This window comes from Leopardus geoffroyi, chromosome B3, assembly GCF_018350155.1.
Source record: "Leopardus geoffroyi isolate Oge1 chromosome B3, O.geoffroyi_Oge1_pat1.0, whole genome shotgun sequence".
Lineage (NCBI taxonomy): Eukaryota > Metazoa > Chordata > Mammalia > Carnivora > Felidae > Leopardus > Leopardus geoffroyi.
In genome coordinates this window covers 33472208-33486935 of record NC_059337.1, presented here as the reverse complement: position 1 = coordinate 33486935, position 14728 = coordinate 33472208, and the positions used below count along the sequence as shown (strand labels likewise).

The window sequence follows — 14728 nt, the reverse complement described above, 5'->3', positions numbered from 1 at the left end:
GGGGTGCCTGGGTGGCTCAGGTCATGATTTTGCAATAGACGACTTCAAGCCCCGCATCAGGCTCTGTGCTGACAGCTCAGAGCCTGGAGCCTGCTTTGGATTCTGTGTCTCCCTCTCTCTCTGCCCCTCCCCACTCATGCTCTGTCTCTCTCTGTCTCAAAAATAAACAAACAGTAAAGAAAAAAAAATTTTTAAGTGCTTTTTAGTATAGTTGCAGAGTTGTTGCAGTCACTATCACAGTAAACTTTAGAATATTTTCATCACCCTGAAAAGAAATCTCATATCCTTTTACAGTCACTTCCCTCCCTGCCGCCTGCCACCCAACCCTTGGCAACCACTGATCTACTCTGTGAATTTGCCTATTCTGGACCTTTTGCATACATGCGAATCAAACAGTATGTGGTCTTTAGTGGCTAGCTTCTTTTTATTCGGCATAATGTTTTCAGTCTCATGTGCATTATACCATATATCAGTACTTCAGTCCTTTTTATGCTTGGATAATATTCTTTCAAATGGATATTCCACATTTTGTTTATCCATTCGGCAATTGATGGACATTAGGGTTGTGTCAACTTGGGGCTACTGTGAAAATCCTGGTCTGAATATTTGTATACAAGTTTTGTGTGGAGCTATGTTTTCAGTTCTTCTGGCTATATACCTAGGGGTGGAATTGCTGGGTCATGAGTAACTCTGTGTTTAATTATTTGAGAAACTGCCACAGTGTTTTCCAAAGTTCCTGCACCATTTTACATTCTCACCAGCAGTGTATGAAGATTCTGATTTCTCCACATCCTTGCCAACACTTGTTATTATGTGTCTTCTTGAATACAGCTGTTTTAGTGGGTGTTAAGTAGTGTCTGATGGCTGTGGATTTTGAGCATGTTTTCATATGCTTATTGGTACATGATATATTCTTATATTTAGTACAAACTTGTCTGCCTTTCCTAAAAATTACAATTATCGACTATAGATGCATTTCTCATTAATTATTTTGTGTTAAATGTATTTGCATGTCTAGATTTTAGTTTTATTTTAGGAGTTTATTTTATTTTAGGAGTTTGTCTAGTCTTGTCAAATGGAAAATTTTAGCCAGTATGAGAAATGTGACCTAATAGAGCCTTATTGGGTCACTATGTATAGTGATTTTTCTGGCAATATCTTTTAAAAGTGCATGTATTATTTTTGTTGCAGTATTTCACTGGCCTTGAATGTGGACATAAGTTTTGTATGCAGTGCTGGAGCGAATATTTAACTACCAAAATAATGGAGGAAGGCATGGGACAGGTAAAGATGTCAATTTGATTTTCATTTTTTGTTGAATTTTCTACAGTGTTTAGACTCTTGCACAAATATGAACAGGTGAAGCATTCTGGATTATGAATTGCATGAGGAACTACTTTCTATATTGAGATAAAAGATAATTGAGGCTTTTTTTTTCCTATTTATAATGTGGCAATCCATTTAAAGGTACAGTCCAGGTATGTTTTCTCCGCGGCATTAATATGTGTATATGTCAGGCTGAACTTGTTGAGCAATTTTGTCAGGTCTCTTGCTTGTGCCTTTCAAGTTTTATATTGAAAAACCAATTATTCAGGTCAGCAGTTCTAGTTACATTATGGTGATAAATACACACATACATTTCCTTTAATGGAAAGGAAACAATTAAGATCCTATAAAAGTTAAGGTATTCTCAACCTAGTGCCTGGCGATGGTAAGCATTCAGTAAATATTTGTTGAATGAAGACATAGTTTAAATTTCAATCTTTTTCAGACCATTTCGTGCCCTGCTCATGGTTGTGATATCTTAGTGGATGACAACACAGTTATGTAAGTATTTCTGATAGATATTGCATGTTGAATATTGGTTAGTTGGTTAAACCAAATTATTTTTTTGCTCAAACCTCAAAGGAGGTGAAATTTTTAGTCTGAAGAGACTTTCTAATCCACATTCCTTCGTAGTAGAAAAGCTCATTTCTAACTTGGGTAAATGCCCAGACACTATTCTTGTAAATATATGGCAGAATACTAGGCAATATGTGATAGCTGCATTTCAGTAAACCTTGGAGTTGGAAAATAGGATATGTCCATTGAGGTCCTCTGCCAAGATGGAGGTAACAGGGAAGGGGATTTGTTGTGATATAGTATTTGTGCAGGTTAAAGAGGAACAGGAGTGGACACACTTTAATGTTGGTATGACACTTATTAAAAGAGAAAAAGAAGGAAGAAGGATTTGGTAGGAAGAGACTCAGACTGTGGGGCAGGTGTGAGAGTCTGTAGCAGCCCTGTGGGGAATTCTACCACATAGATTGCCCATACATGAACACTTCAGGAAGAAGAAATGGCTGAGCCCCGGTCCCCTTCCAGGCTCTGTCATTCACTGGGAGCTACCCAGGGAGAATGTGGCCTCATTTGGAACACTGCTCCCAAAGGTGCTGCATTTGGAGGTTGTTGGCTAACTCTTCTTGTGAAAGGTTCTCTTTTTGAAGGGAGAAATAAACTTAAAGAAACAAGTATAGTTTTTAGTCCTGAACCTGGGGTAGAATCCTGAGTCTGTGTTATTACATAACCTGAGGCTACTTAATTGACTTCACTTTAGGAAGGTTAACAGATTGAGGGCCTGAACTGTCTTGCAAAAAATTATGTAGTTAGTAGTGGATAATTGCCTATATAGAAAGGTAGGTTTGTGTTTAAACTTTGGGATTTGAAGGTAATAAAAGTAAAAGCAGCCATGGACTTTAATGAGCAAATTTCTTAAGCTGTCTAATAAAGCCTTAAATTGACTTAGCCAGCAGTTTATAAAGCTCACTGGTTCTACTTTATTAACCTCAACCTACTTTGGTTTACTAAAACACAGGTACTGTTGCTTGTTGTCAGCTCTGTGTTAATACTGCCTCTATCTTGAATTGAATTTTTACCTTACTGTTTTAAGCTAGCAAAAATCAGTTATATATCATCTTGAGGTATCACCATCCTTCCAGTTGTCTTTATCTTGTCCCCTGATACTTTCTGATTTGTAATTTTTCATCAATACATCAGCTTCAGCAATACATTTCATCAGTATAGGTCACTGTATCTCTTATCTCTTCCACAAACATTTACTGGGAGCATTAAGATACATTTCCTTCCCGGATCACCTGGGTGGCTTAGTTGGTTAAGTGTCCATCTGACTCTTGGTTTTTGGCTCAGATCATGATCTCATGGTCGTGAGATCGAGCCCCACATCAGACCCCTGTGCATGGAGCCTGCTTGGGATTGTCTCTCTCTCTGCCTCTCCCCTGCTCGCTTGCTCCCTGTCTCAAATAAATAACTTAAAACTTTTTTTTAAGGTGCATTTCCTTTGCCCAGTAGGATCATAGTGATAAAATGCAGAGTATAAGTTTTATATATAAAGGCATTTATAAAGTACAGTTAGAAGCAAATTATTCCACCTGAAGAGATTAGGAAGTCTTAAGAAGTAATATAAATGGGGTAAAAATGTCGATTGAGGGAGTGGAGGGTAATGGGGGTTAAAGAAAAAATACCAATATTTTAAAAAATAGTTCATGAACTTCTCTATTAAGTATTCTGTGGTGGCTAGAGAGTAGTAGATTGTTAGAGATGAGGATAAAAACTATGACAAAACTCATAGAAGATTGTTAAGACTCTGATAACAAGATTTACATTTTTAGAAATGTATTGAGGAAGCACCTGGCTGGCTCAGTTGGAATGGGGGTTGAGTTCGAGGCCCAGGTTGGGTATAGAGGTTACTAAAAATAAATAAACTTAGGGAAAAAAAAAAAAAAAAAGAAAGAAATACAATTTTAGTATAGTGAAGGATGGTTTAGAGTGGGGAGGCATTTGGGCAGGGAGATGTGACCATGAATTTATGAAATTTTGTGACATTTTTTTTTAGAGGGGAATGGAATAAATATTTTCAACACATAAAACAATGTGGCTAATATCACAAGGACTCTTATAAATCAAGAAGATGATAATCCTATGGAAAACAGTTCACAATGAAAGAAATTTTAATGCTAATAAATAATAGCTATCATCATGCCTAGTTACATAAATGTAAATCAAAATTTGATGCCCTAGTTTTAAAAAGTTGTGGTTTTTGTTTTTACATTTCGGATTGGTAAGGATTAAAGAATTTGGTAATACGTAATGTGAGTGAGAGTATACTACCGTAGAGAATGTAGGCTGTTGCAACCTTTTTGTAATGCAATTTGGCAATTTCTACAAATGTATATACTCTTTGCCCTTTCATGCAATAGTATCATTTTGAATATGTCATTCTACTGCCTTCTTGCCTCCATTGTTTCTAATAAGTCAGCTGTTAATCATATTGTTCCCTATTTGCTACTTTTTAAGATTTGCTCTGTCTTTAGCTTAAGGGAATTCAGCAATGAATTCCTGCGTCGGGCTCCTGATAACATAAAGCCTGTTTGGGATTCTCTCCCTATCTCTTTGTCCTTCCCCTCTCAAAATAAACTATAAAAAAAGGACAGCTTGGAGAATACTTAGAAGAGCATGTTAATAGCGATATCAGCTAGGGGTTTGGGGATTAGGAAGAGGGATTTTTATTGTTCACCTTATACAGTTGTATACTGTTGGTATATAATTCCATTTTCTTTCTTAGAAATAAATATTGTAGAATTTAAGATTATTTTAATTAAATGAGAGAACGTGTTTAAGTGTTTAATCTTAAATAATAAATGAAATATGCTTAATAATTTTTCTCTTAGTATGAAAGAAATAGAATCCTTCACAGTCATGGTATTATCATTTTTAAATTTCCAATTTGATAGGTTAAAAAAATAGTTTAATCTGAATTCATCTCATTTAGAACTTGAATTGAACCTGAAACTAGATTCTTTCTTGAAGACACATTCTCATATAAACTTCTCAAGTTGAAGCTAGCATTCCGTCCCCCCCCCCCGCCCCCCCCCCCCCCCCCCATGTGTGCCTCATGGTCAGGAAGTGAAGTTATTGTCCCCCTTAGCTTCAGATGTTATATTCAGATTGGTCTCTACTTCAGTTTAAAATCCATATAGACCTTGAGTCTTGTGTTACTCAGCTATGTTGTAGTCCTTTCTACTTTTATTTGCTTGACTTCTTGGTCGCACCCACTTAATTATTCATAGTATTCACAACTTACTCACTGTCTTTCTCCCAAAGTTTGCTGTCATCAGTGTGATTTCAGTGTCTCTACGTATAGTCTGTTATTCTATACCCTGACCCTGTGGTTCTCATAGTGCAATCCCCCCAACCAGCAGCATCAGCATCACCTAGGAACTTGCTAAAAATGCACATTCTCAGGCCCAGATCCAGACTTACCTCTGGGGATGGGGCCCCCGCAATCTGAACAAGCTCTCCTAGTGTAGTTTGAGAACTTAAGCATACATCAGCATACTGCCATAGCCTCTCATTTTCCTGTTGTACTCATTTCCAGTAAAATCCCCTTTACTCCAGCACCAACTCCTAAGGCTACCAACCTAGGCCTACTCCACATCTACTCTAATTGACTTGGCAAAATCATCTTTTTCTGCCTCTTCTAAAATATTGCTCTTTGGGTTTCTGGGTTTCTTCATACTTTATACACTCTCCTTGGTCATACATTGGAAATTCCCAGATTTATATGTCCAGGTCAGCTCTATCTTTTGAGGACGCACATATTCCACTACCTATCAGGCATGTTCATATGTATATTCCTCAGGCTTTACCTTCTCCAACTCCCCTACCACCACCACTGCCACCGCCACCGCCACCAAACTCATTCTTCTGGCTGCTTAGTATCAAAGAATGGTACCACTAGGTGTAAAAGACTTGCCTAAATTAGAATCTTGATCATATCCCTGATTCATTTTTCTTCCATATTTCCTAGAGTGTTCCTTACACCAAATTCATTCCTACATTGCAGTTAGTCTTAAATCCATCAATTTCCCTCAGTTCCTACTGACATTGACCTGATACAGGCTATCATCTTCTCTTAGCTGGGAATCTGTGACTGGTTCCTCAGTGATTTTCTTATACTATATCATCACTTTTCAATTCGTTATTTCCATTCTGTATTGCTTACCTGTGCAGCTTCATCTTTGCCTTGCCTTTTCTCACATTCTCTTTTCTAGTGGTGTGGAACTTGGCGTCTTGAAAGTACTGTGCATTTTATTTGCATTTGGTTTAGTTTGACTTTTAGTTTTTCTCTAATGTCTCTTGACTGATACGCAGTACTCTACTGTTTTGCTCTTTAGTTCTGTTAACCGTTCATCCTCTTAGTCTCCTTCAGGTCTCAGCTTACTGATTTGCATTTTGGTTTGGGCAAATATCCTACGTGTTCCTTAACTCCCCCATATTTTCCTTAATATACATTTTTGTAATTGCCTATGTTCATATCTATATTCTTTCTTAGACTATAAACTGTATGATTCCAGGTCCACTATTTGTGTTCACTAAATGCTTGTTTCCATTCAGGAGGTGATCTTAAATTAATAATTAAAACTAGTTACTTAGTAGATTCAATTTTTTTTTTTAATTTTTTTTTTTCAACGTTTATTTATTTTTGGGACAGAGAGAGACAGAGCATGAACGGGGGAGGGGCAGAGAGAGAGGGAGACACAGAATCGGAAACAGGCTCTAGGCTCTGAGCCATCAGCCCAGAGCCTGACGCGGGGCTCGAACTCACGGACCGCGAGATCGTGACCTGGCTGAAGTCGGACGCTTAACCGACTGCGCCACCCAGGCGCCCCAAGATTCAATTTTTTATTCCACAGCAGTGTGTATATAATAGGCATGTATCTTTGAATCCGTAACTGGAGGTGTATTTTTCTCTCTTGCACTTATAAGCACGTGTCATCATTTTAGCCTTTAGTCATGGATTTGTGATAGGATACCATCAAGGCTGTTTGGCTAAGTGGGTCTCTGTTATACAATGGCCTCATATAGTTATACTTCCACAGTCAGGAGGGTAACAGTATACTCTGAGAATTTTTCTTTGTCCCAGGATTTGTCCTTGATGTTTTCATGAGATTAATGTAAGTTACTTCTCTAAATTATTTACCACTTGAGACCAAATAAATACTCATCTGTTTCTATTCATCTTAGCACTTGTGGGGTTTTTTTGTTGTTGTTTTTTAATATAGTTGTTTAGGGCCTACGTTTCTTTTCTGTGTGCAGTTTCTCTATTCATCTTAGGGGTGGTAAAGGTAAACTTGTATCTATTAAGTCTTTAAATACCTTCAAGTAGGGGCACCTGGGTGGCTCAGTCAAGTAAGCATCCGACTCTTGATTTTGGCGCGGTTCAGACTCTAGGCAGCTGCTTGGGATTCGCGCGCTCTCTCTCTCTCTCTCTCTCTACCCTTCCCCTACTCGCATGCACACTTTCTCTCAAAATAAACTTAAAAAAAAAAAAAAAACACCTTTAAGTAATACTATTTAGTCTCATCTTGAGTAATAATTAATAGTGCTAACACACATCTGGAATGTGATGTTCTAATTCAGCATCCTAAGATATCACTAAAAAATTTTATGATTTATTTTTATATATGGAGGTTTTAGAAACAGACAAGCAGAAGTGGTGACAGAAACTCATTGCTATTCACTTCTAGCAAAATTATGCCAAATGCTTTTACTTTAAGCTTTAACTGATACATAAGATTTTTTTAAAAATGAATTTTAGGATCATGGTATGGATAATGCCTACCTCTATTGGCTAATTTCCCATCTGTCTGAAAAGAGCAGAAAATTTTCTTTTGGGAAATGAGTTGTTTTAAATTAGATAGTATAATTTAAGTGCTGTTTTGCAATTATTTCCTGTTCCATCAACTGTAAGCGCTAGATCTTAACTCCATATTACATAAGGTTAGGAAATTGATGCCTCTGCACTTTCGCCTTTATCTCTTTCACCTCCTAATTTCTGTTAGACATGTAATTACTTTATATTGCCAACTTTATAGTTATTTTTTCTTTTCTGGGACAGATTCTTTCATATTTTGCCAACAAGTTTATTCAGAAAATAAACCAGTACTTTTCTAATATTACAGCTATGTAAATATTACTTAAAACCAAGTAGTTGAATGGATCCAGAAAGAAGTAAATGTAATCCTCTAAGTCATGCTTCTCCAGGAAGAATATCCAGACATCAAAGTCAGATGGTTAATTTTTATATTCTAATAGTTTCTTAAAGGTCACAAATACAGTTGTGAACCTGTCTAGACCCTTAAGTGAAGTCATACAGTTTGAACTACCTGAGGAAGGAGAAAAACTAAACAATGATACGTGTTAATCTTAGTACAATAAGCATCTCATCTTTTACAGAGGAAAAGTACAGTAGGCTGAGTTTGCTATATGTTGCTTTCTATTTTACTTTAGTAAGTTCTAAAGTATATTGACTAAAATATGTAAAGTACATTAACTTTAAAAGTATGTGTGTTTTATTAACTACCCAAACAAGATAGAGGTACCCAGAATGTTCATTCTTGTGCCCCTTACCAGACAGTATCTATCTCAGCCTTGTTCCCGGTCATGATTTTTGTGACCATCAGTTAGTTTTTCCTGTTCTTGAGCCTCTTTAAAAAAATTTTTTTAATGTTTAATTTATTTTTGAAAGAGAGAGAGAGAGAGGGAGGGAGGGAGGGAGGGGTAGGGGAGAGGGGCAGAGAGAGAGGGAGACACGGAATCTGAAGCAGGCTCCAGGCTCTGAGTTGTCAGCACAGAGCCTGACAAGGGGCTCCAGCGCACAAGCCATGAGATCGTGACCTGTGCCAAAGTTGGATGTTTAACCGACTGAGCCACCTAGGTGCCCCTTGAGCCTCTTTTAAATGGGATCATGTAGCATGTATTGTTCTTGTGAGTGTGTATCTGTTTCATTTAACATAATGTCTTTGAGATATGTATTCAACATATCTATATATTTTTAGGTTTGTTTGGTTTTTTTTTTGTTATTACTAAAGATAGATAGTAATTTCATTCTTAGGATGATGATAGACATTTGGAGTTTTTTGGTTTGTTTGCTTGGTTTTGACTATTGTGAAAAGGTTACAAAGAATATTCTTACATGTGTGTTTTGGTGAACATGCACTGATTTTTTAAATTAATTTATTTATTTTGAGAGAGACAGACAGTGTGAGCAGGAGAGGGGCAGAGAGGAAGGGAGAGAGACCGAATCCCAAGCAGGCTCTGTGCCATCAGCATGGAGCCCAGTGTGGGGCTTGAACTCACAAAATTGTGAGATCATGACCTGAGCTGAAACCCAGAGTTGGATGCTCAACCAACTGAGCCAGCTAGGTGCACCTGCACTGATTTCTCTTGAGTATATACTCAGGAGTAAGGTTTTAACTTTAATATGTAACTTCCAGGGAGTTTTCCAAAGTATTTGTATATCTTTTTTTTTTTTTTTTTTAATAAAGTACCCATTCAAGTAACCTCAAATTTTGTTACTTTGTTTGTACCTTTGTAAGAATTCTTTAAATATTCTGATATGGGTCTGTTGTTAGATATATATGTATTACACCTACTTTCCCTTATGTGTAGCTTCTCTTTTCTCTCAATGATTTTTGGTGAACAAAGTTTCCATTTTAATGGCATCTAACTCATCATTTTCCCTCATTTATAATTATTGCTACTTAAATATTTTTTTAACCCCAAAGTTGTATCTGTTTTTAAGATAGTCCACAGAGACATTATGGAAAATGCTTTGATAACATGGCTTTAGAGTTGTGTGTCTCATAGTTGAATAAATTTAATGCCTCCCATTATTTCCCTACAGTGAAAGAGAAAAGCATTTTAGTATTCTAAAGTAGGAAATTTCATACAAAAGCTATAGAATACTATCTATTTTAAAATACATGCTTAAGGGATCAGAGCTCAAGTTCGTACTGAAATAATTTCCTAGTCTCATTGAAATGCAAAATGAAATAAGTTATCAAATTTTGGTAGTTCAAAAGGCAAAGTATATAGACAGTAAATTACTGATTATTATTTAAACTTTTGAAAATATTTTTGAACTGTAAATGTAAACTTAATAGATTGAAAGGAGGCACAGAAGAGTGTGGGACGGGTGCATGAGGCTGATTGTGTAGGGCTTTATAGATCATTATAAGATCGTTGGCTTTTATTCTGAGATAGAGCCATGAGGATTCTGAGCAGAGGAGTGATGTGGTCAGAGAGGGTTGTTCCTACTGTTGGCATGAAAAAGAGACTAAGTAGGAGCAGGGAAATTGGGAGACTCTTGTAGCAGTCTGGGTGAGAGATGATGGTAGTGTGATCCACGATGGGAGCAGAGGAAGTAATGAGAAATAGTTGGATTTTAAATGTATTGTAAAGGTAAAGTCAGATACTGGAGTATAAGAGGAAGAGATGAGCCAGAGATTATAGTAAATCTTATATTTATTTTTAACGACCAGAAATTGAACAGATTTATTGTAAAGATGTTAGTCACATTATCATAACCCTACCAATCCAAATGTCCAACAGTAGAGGAAGATGGAGTGTAATATAGTCATTAAAAAAGGTTTGGTTGGGGGGAGTACCTAACTTCAAGTTTTTATAAAAAAAATGATTTGTGGATTATTTTAATGTTTTGGAAAATGCCTATAATCTTAGTGAAGAAGCAAAGGTATAAAATTATTATATGTAGTACATTCTGTTTAAAATTACATATCATACATTTACCAAAAAAAAGAGTAAAAAGTCCAGATTATTAAAATGTCAAGTGGTTATTCCTCTTGAGTGATAGAGTTACAGGTGATTTTTATTTCCTTCTTTATACTTGTCTATAATTGGTATGTCTGTCAGGGGAAAAAACCCATATTATAGAAAAATATTTTATCACTAATCCTGAATTGAAGCATAATGTTGATTTACTCATCGTGCTATATAAGCAGAAGGCATGGTTTACTACTTGGCACACTAAAAAAAAAAAAAAAAAAAAATTCTTGTGGATAGCTGTCCACTTATCTCTTTTGTAAAAACAGAATTATCCCAAAACTTAAGGGTACTTAAATGCATCTGACACTGTGCTTAGAATGTATAGTAGGCTATCAGTAGAAGTCATTATGTTTACCTTCATAAAGAGTTGCCTTCCACCATGAGAGTTGGCATAATAACTATTTCCAACGTAAGTGATGGCAGTAGGTCTTTGCCAAGAGAGTTAGCTTATTAATAGCCAGGATAATGCTTGTCTTCTTGAGAGTGCTTTCTCAAGATCACTTTCTTACTTTTCTTTATCACAAGATAAACTATAACCTAATAACAGACCTAACTGATAACCTTGCCCTAGTAACTATGGCTGACCTTTGTTCTAACCAGGTAAGCTAGATCAGTTATAAGAAATCACTGGGGGTGCCCAGGTGGCTCAGTCCACTAAGCATCTTAACTCTTGATTTTGGCTCAGGTCCTGATCTCACAGTTCTTGAGATCACAGCCTGCTTGGGATTCTCTCTCTCTCCCTCTCTCTCTGCTCCCCCCTAAATTAATAAACTTAAAAAAAATTGTTGGGGTTTGTCACATCAGAGAAGCATTGTGGTATAATAGAAATTAAAAATGGTAAATCAGGGCATCTGACTTTGGATCTCATTCTTATTTTTTTTTAATTGATGTAAATTTCACATAACATATTTACCATTTTAGCTATTTAAAGTATACAATTTAGTAAACATTAAAAAACGGGGGGAGCATTTGGGTGACTTAGGCAGTTAAGTGTCAGACTCAGGTCATGACCTCGTGGTTGGAGAGTTCGAGCCCTGCGTTGGGGTCTGTGCTGACAGCTCGGGACCTGAAGCCTGCTTCAGATTGTGTGTGTGTGTGTGTGTGTGTGTGTCTCTGTCTCTCTCAAAAAATAAACATAAACATTAAATAGTAATAAAGTATACTTTTCATAATGTCATGCAACCATCATCACTATCTAATTCTAGAACATTTTCATCACCCCTAAAAGAATTCCCATATTCATTAAACAGTCACTCCTCATTCCCTCCTTCCCTTAGAACCTGACAATCACATATCTGTTTTCTGTCTGTACAGATTTGCTTATTCTGGAGGTTTCATTTAAATGTCATAATGCATATGATCTTTTGTTTCTGGCTTCTTGCACTTAACATAATGTTTTCAAGGTTCATCCATGTCACCCATGTTGGAGAATGTGTTAGTACTTGATTCCTTTTTATGGCTAAACAGTATTCCATTGTATGGATATTCCATATTTTGTTTCTTCATTCATCAGTTCTTGGACATTCGGGTTATTTCCATTTTCTGTGGAAACATTTGTTTTTTTTGTTTTTTAATTTGAGATAGAGAGAGTGCATGTGCAAATAGGGTAAAGGGGCAGAGGGAGAGAAACAGAATCGCAGTCAGGGTCCACACTGAGTGTGGGATTGTGACCTGAGCTGAAATCAAGAGTTTGACACTCAACTGACTGAGCCACCCAGGTGCCTCAAAACATTTGTGTTTTTATTTGAAGATTTGTGTGCAAGTTTTTTATTTGAACACCCATTTTTAATTTTCTTGGATACCTAGGAATAGAATTGCTGGGTCCTTTGGTAATTCTGTGTTTAGCCTTTTGAGGAATCACCGAATACACTAAGTATTTTTAGACCTCAGTTCTAGCATCTCTGAAATGTGGAGGTTTACTCATTTAGAAAATATTTATTGGGGTACCTGGGTGGCTCAATCACTTAAGCGTCTAACTCTTGGTTTTGGCTCAGGTCATGATCTCTTGGTTTGTGAGTTCAAGCCCCATGTCGGGCTGTGCGCTGATGGTGCAGAGCCTGCTTGGGATTCTCTCTCCCTCTCTCTCTGCCTCTCCCCCACTCGTACTTTCTCTCTCTCTCTCTTAAAATAAATAAACTTAAAAAAAAATTTCTTGGGGCGCCTGGGTGGCGCAGTCGGTTAAGCGTCCGACTTCAGCCAGGTCACGATCTCGCGGTCCGTGAGTTCCAGCCCCGCGTCGGGCTCTGGGCTGATGGCTCAGAGCCTGGAGCCTGTTTCCGATTCTGTGTCTCCCTCTCTCTCTGCCCCTCCCCCGTTCATGCTCTGTCTCTCTCTGTCCCCAAAATAAATAAACGTTGAAAAAAAAAAAATTAAAAAAAAAAATTAAAAAAAAAAAATTTCTTGAACACTTACTGTAGGCCAAGCAGTGTGCTAGACACAAGGGATCCTTTTATGGAGTTTATTATTTGGTTGGGGATAAGAGAGCATAAAGGCAGATATTAAACACATTATACAGATAACTTTTTAATAAAAATTATGACAGATTTTATTAAGGGGGTATGTGTTAGGTGCCATGAGAGCTGAGAGGGAACTGGTGTGGGTAATTGTCAGAAAAAGCCTCCTTTTTCTGTGAGTAACAATATTTCTTAGCTGAGTTAAAAAATAATAATAATATAGCATCTAATATTTATTGAGTGTTTACTATTTGCCAGGCACTGTTCTAGTTCACAACTCCTCATTTCTGCTATCCATTTCACAGATGAGTAAACTGAGAAATGGAGAGGTCAAAGAGCTTACCCTCATTTCATAGCTAGTAAGTTGTAAAACAGTATTCAAAGCTAGGCTGTTCCAGTTCAGAGCCCACCACGATATTCTTCTTTCCTTTTAAAGAGAGGTAGCTGTATGCAAAAGCCCCTGAAGAAGGGCAATACTCACCAGAATTCTGTTCCAATACTCACCAAATTCTGTTGAAAGAATACAGATGTGACAGGAGTACGCTGAAAGAGGAACAGTACAGGGTGGGGTCTTGTGGAAGGCAAGCAGTGCCATAGAAGCTCAAGAATTTGATGGGGCCAGATTATACAAAACCTTTTTGTTTGTTTAAAATATTTAATGAGGTTAGACTGTGTTTGTGTTTGATAGTTTTTACTGGTTTTGTCAGTGGTTAACTCTTTCTGTTTTAACTGTTTTCTTTAAACACGGGAATGTTTACCATTAAGACTAATAAAACTTAAGTTTCAGGATGGGTTACTATGAGTTCTAGAAATTGTTACGAATATATAAAGTGTTCTAGGTGCATAATGGAAGCCACGTTGCAGTCAGTAAACATTTCTGGTAAATTACTAACAGATCTCAGAAGAAGGCCCTTAAATTTATATATAGCAAAACCTGGATCCATTTCTTAACATTCCTGTCAGCATCTCTTATTTCACACACTGATTTTTGGGAGGGGTCTGAAGGAAGCTGGCTGAGAATTGCTGTCCTAAGGCAAGATATCAGAGTAAGAATACTCTGAAAAGGGCCTAAAGTTGGCAATAGTTACTCTGTCATCAGACTGTAATAAAGTGGGTAAAAATGGACTTTCGTGTATAGGAAACATGGGAATCGGGGGTCTACCAAAATAAAACTACAGAAACTTGGAGATTGTTGTCTTGATTTCTACAGTTACATTTGTTGATAGTCTATATGCATTTGAGTATATTCAGTTTAGGGTAGTTTTTAGAGCTGCAGCATTGGAATTTTATTTTGTAAATGTGGAAAAATACTCTTGGCTGAAAACATCCTAATAAACTATTTTTATTCTTGTTCTCAGGCGCCTGATCACAGATTCGAAAGTTAAATTAAAGTATCAACATTTAATAACAAATAGCTTTGTAGAGGTAAGTGATTTCTCTTCAGGTTACCTTTTTAAATAAGTGGAATTATTTGTTAATAAAATATTTTTTCTTGTATGAAATTCTCTTGATAGTAAGAAAGACCTTTACCATAAATTTAGATTATGGACTTCATTCATGAAGCATACCTAACCCGTATTCTCAAAGGA

The 14728-nt window shown here is 36.8% G+C and overlaps 1 protein-coding gene across 1 annotated transcript in view; it reads left to right on the top strand.

Moving 5' to 3' along the window:
• The window catches only part of ARIH1 (ariadne RBR E3 ubiquitin protein ligase 1), a 124837-nt gene that overhangs the window by 80385 nt on the left and 29724 nt on the right, over positions 1-14728 (top strand). The window contains exons 4-6 of the mRNA XM_045449160.1: positions 1192-1284; positions 1772-1827; positions 14498-14564. Of these exons, the coding sequence (XP_045305116.1) occupies positions 1192-1284; positions 1772-1827; positions 14498-14564 (216 nt within the window). The remainder of the gene's footprint in view (positions 1-1191; positions 1285-1771; positions 1828-14497; positions 14565-14728) is intronic.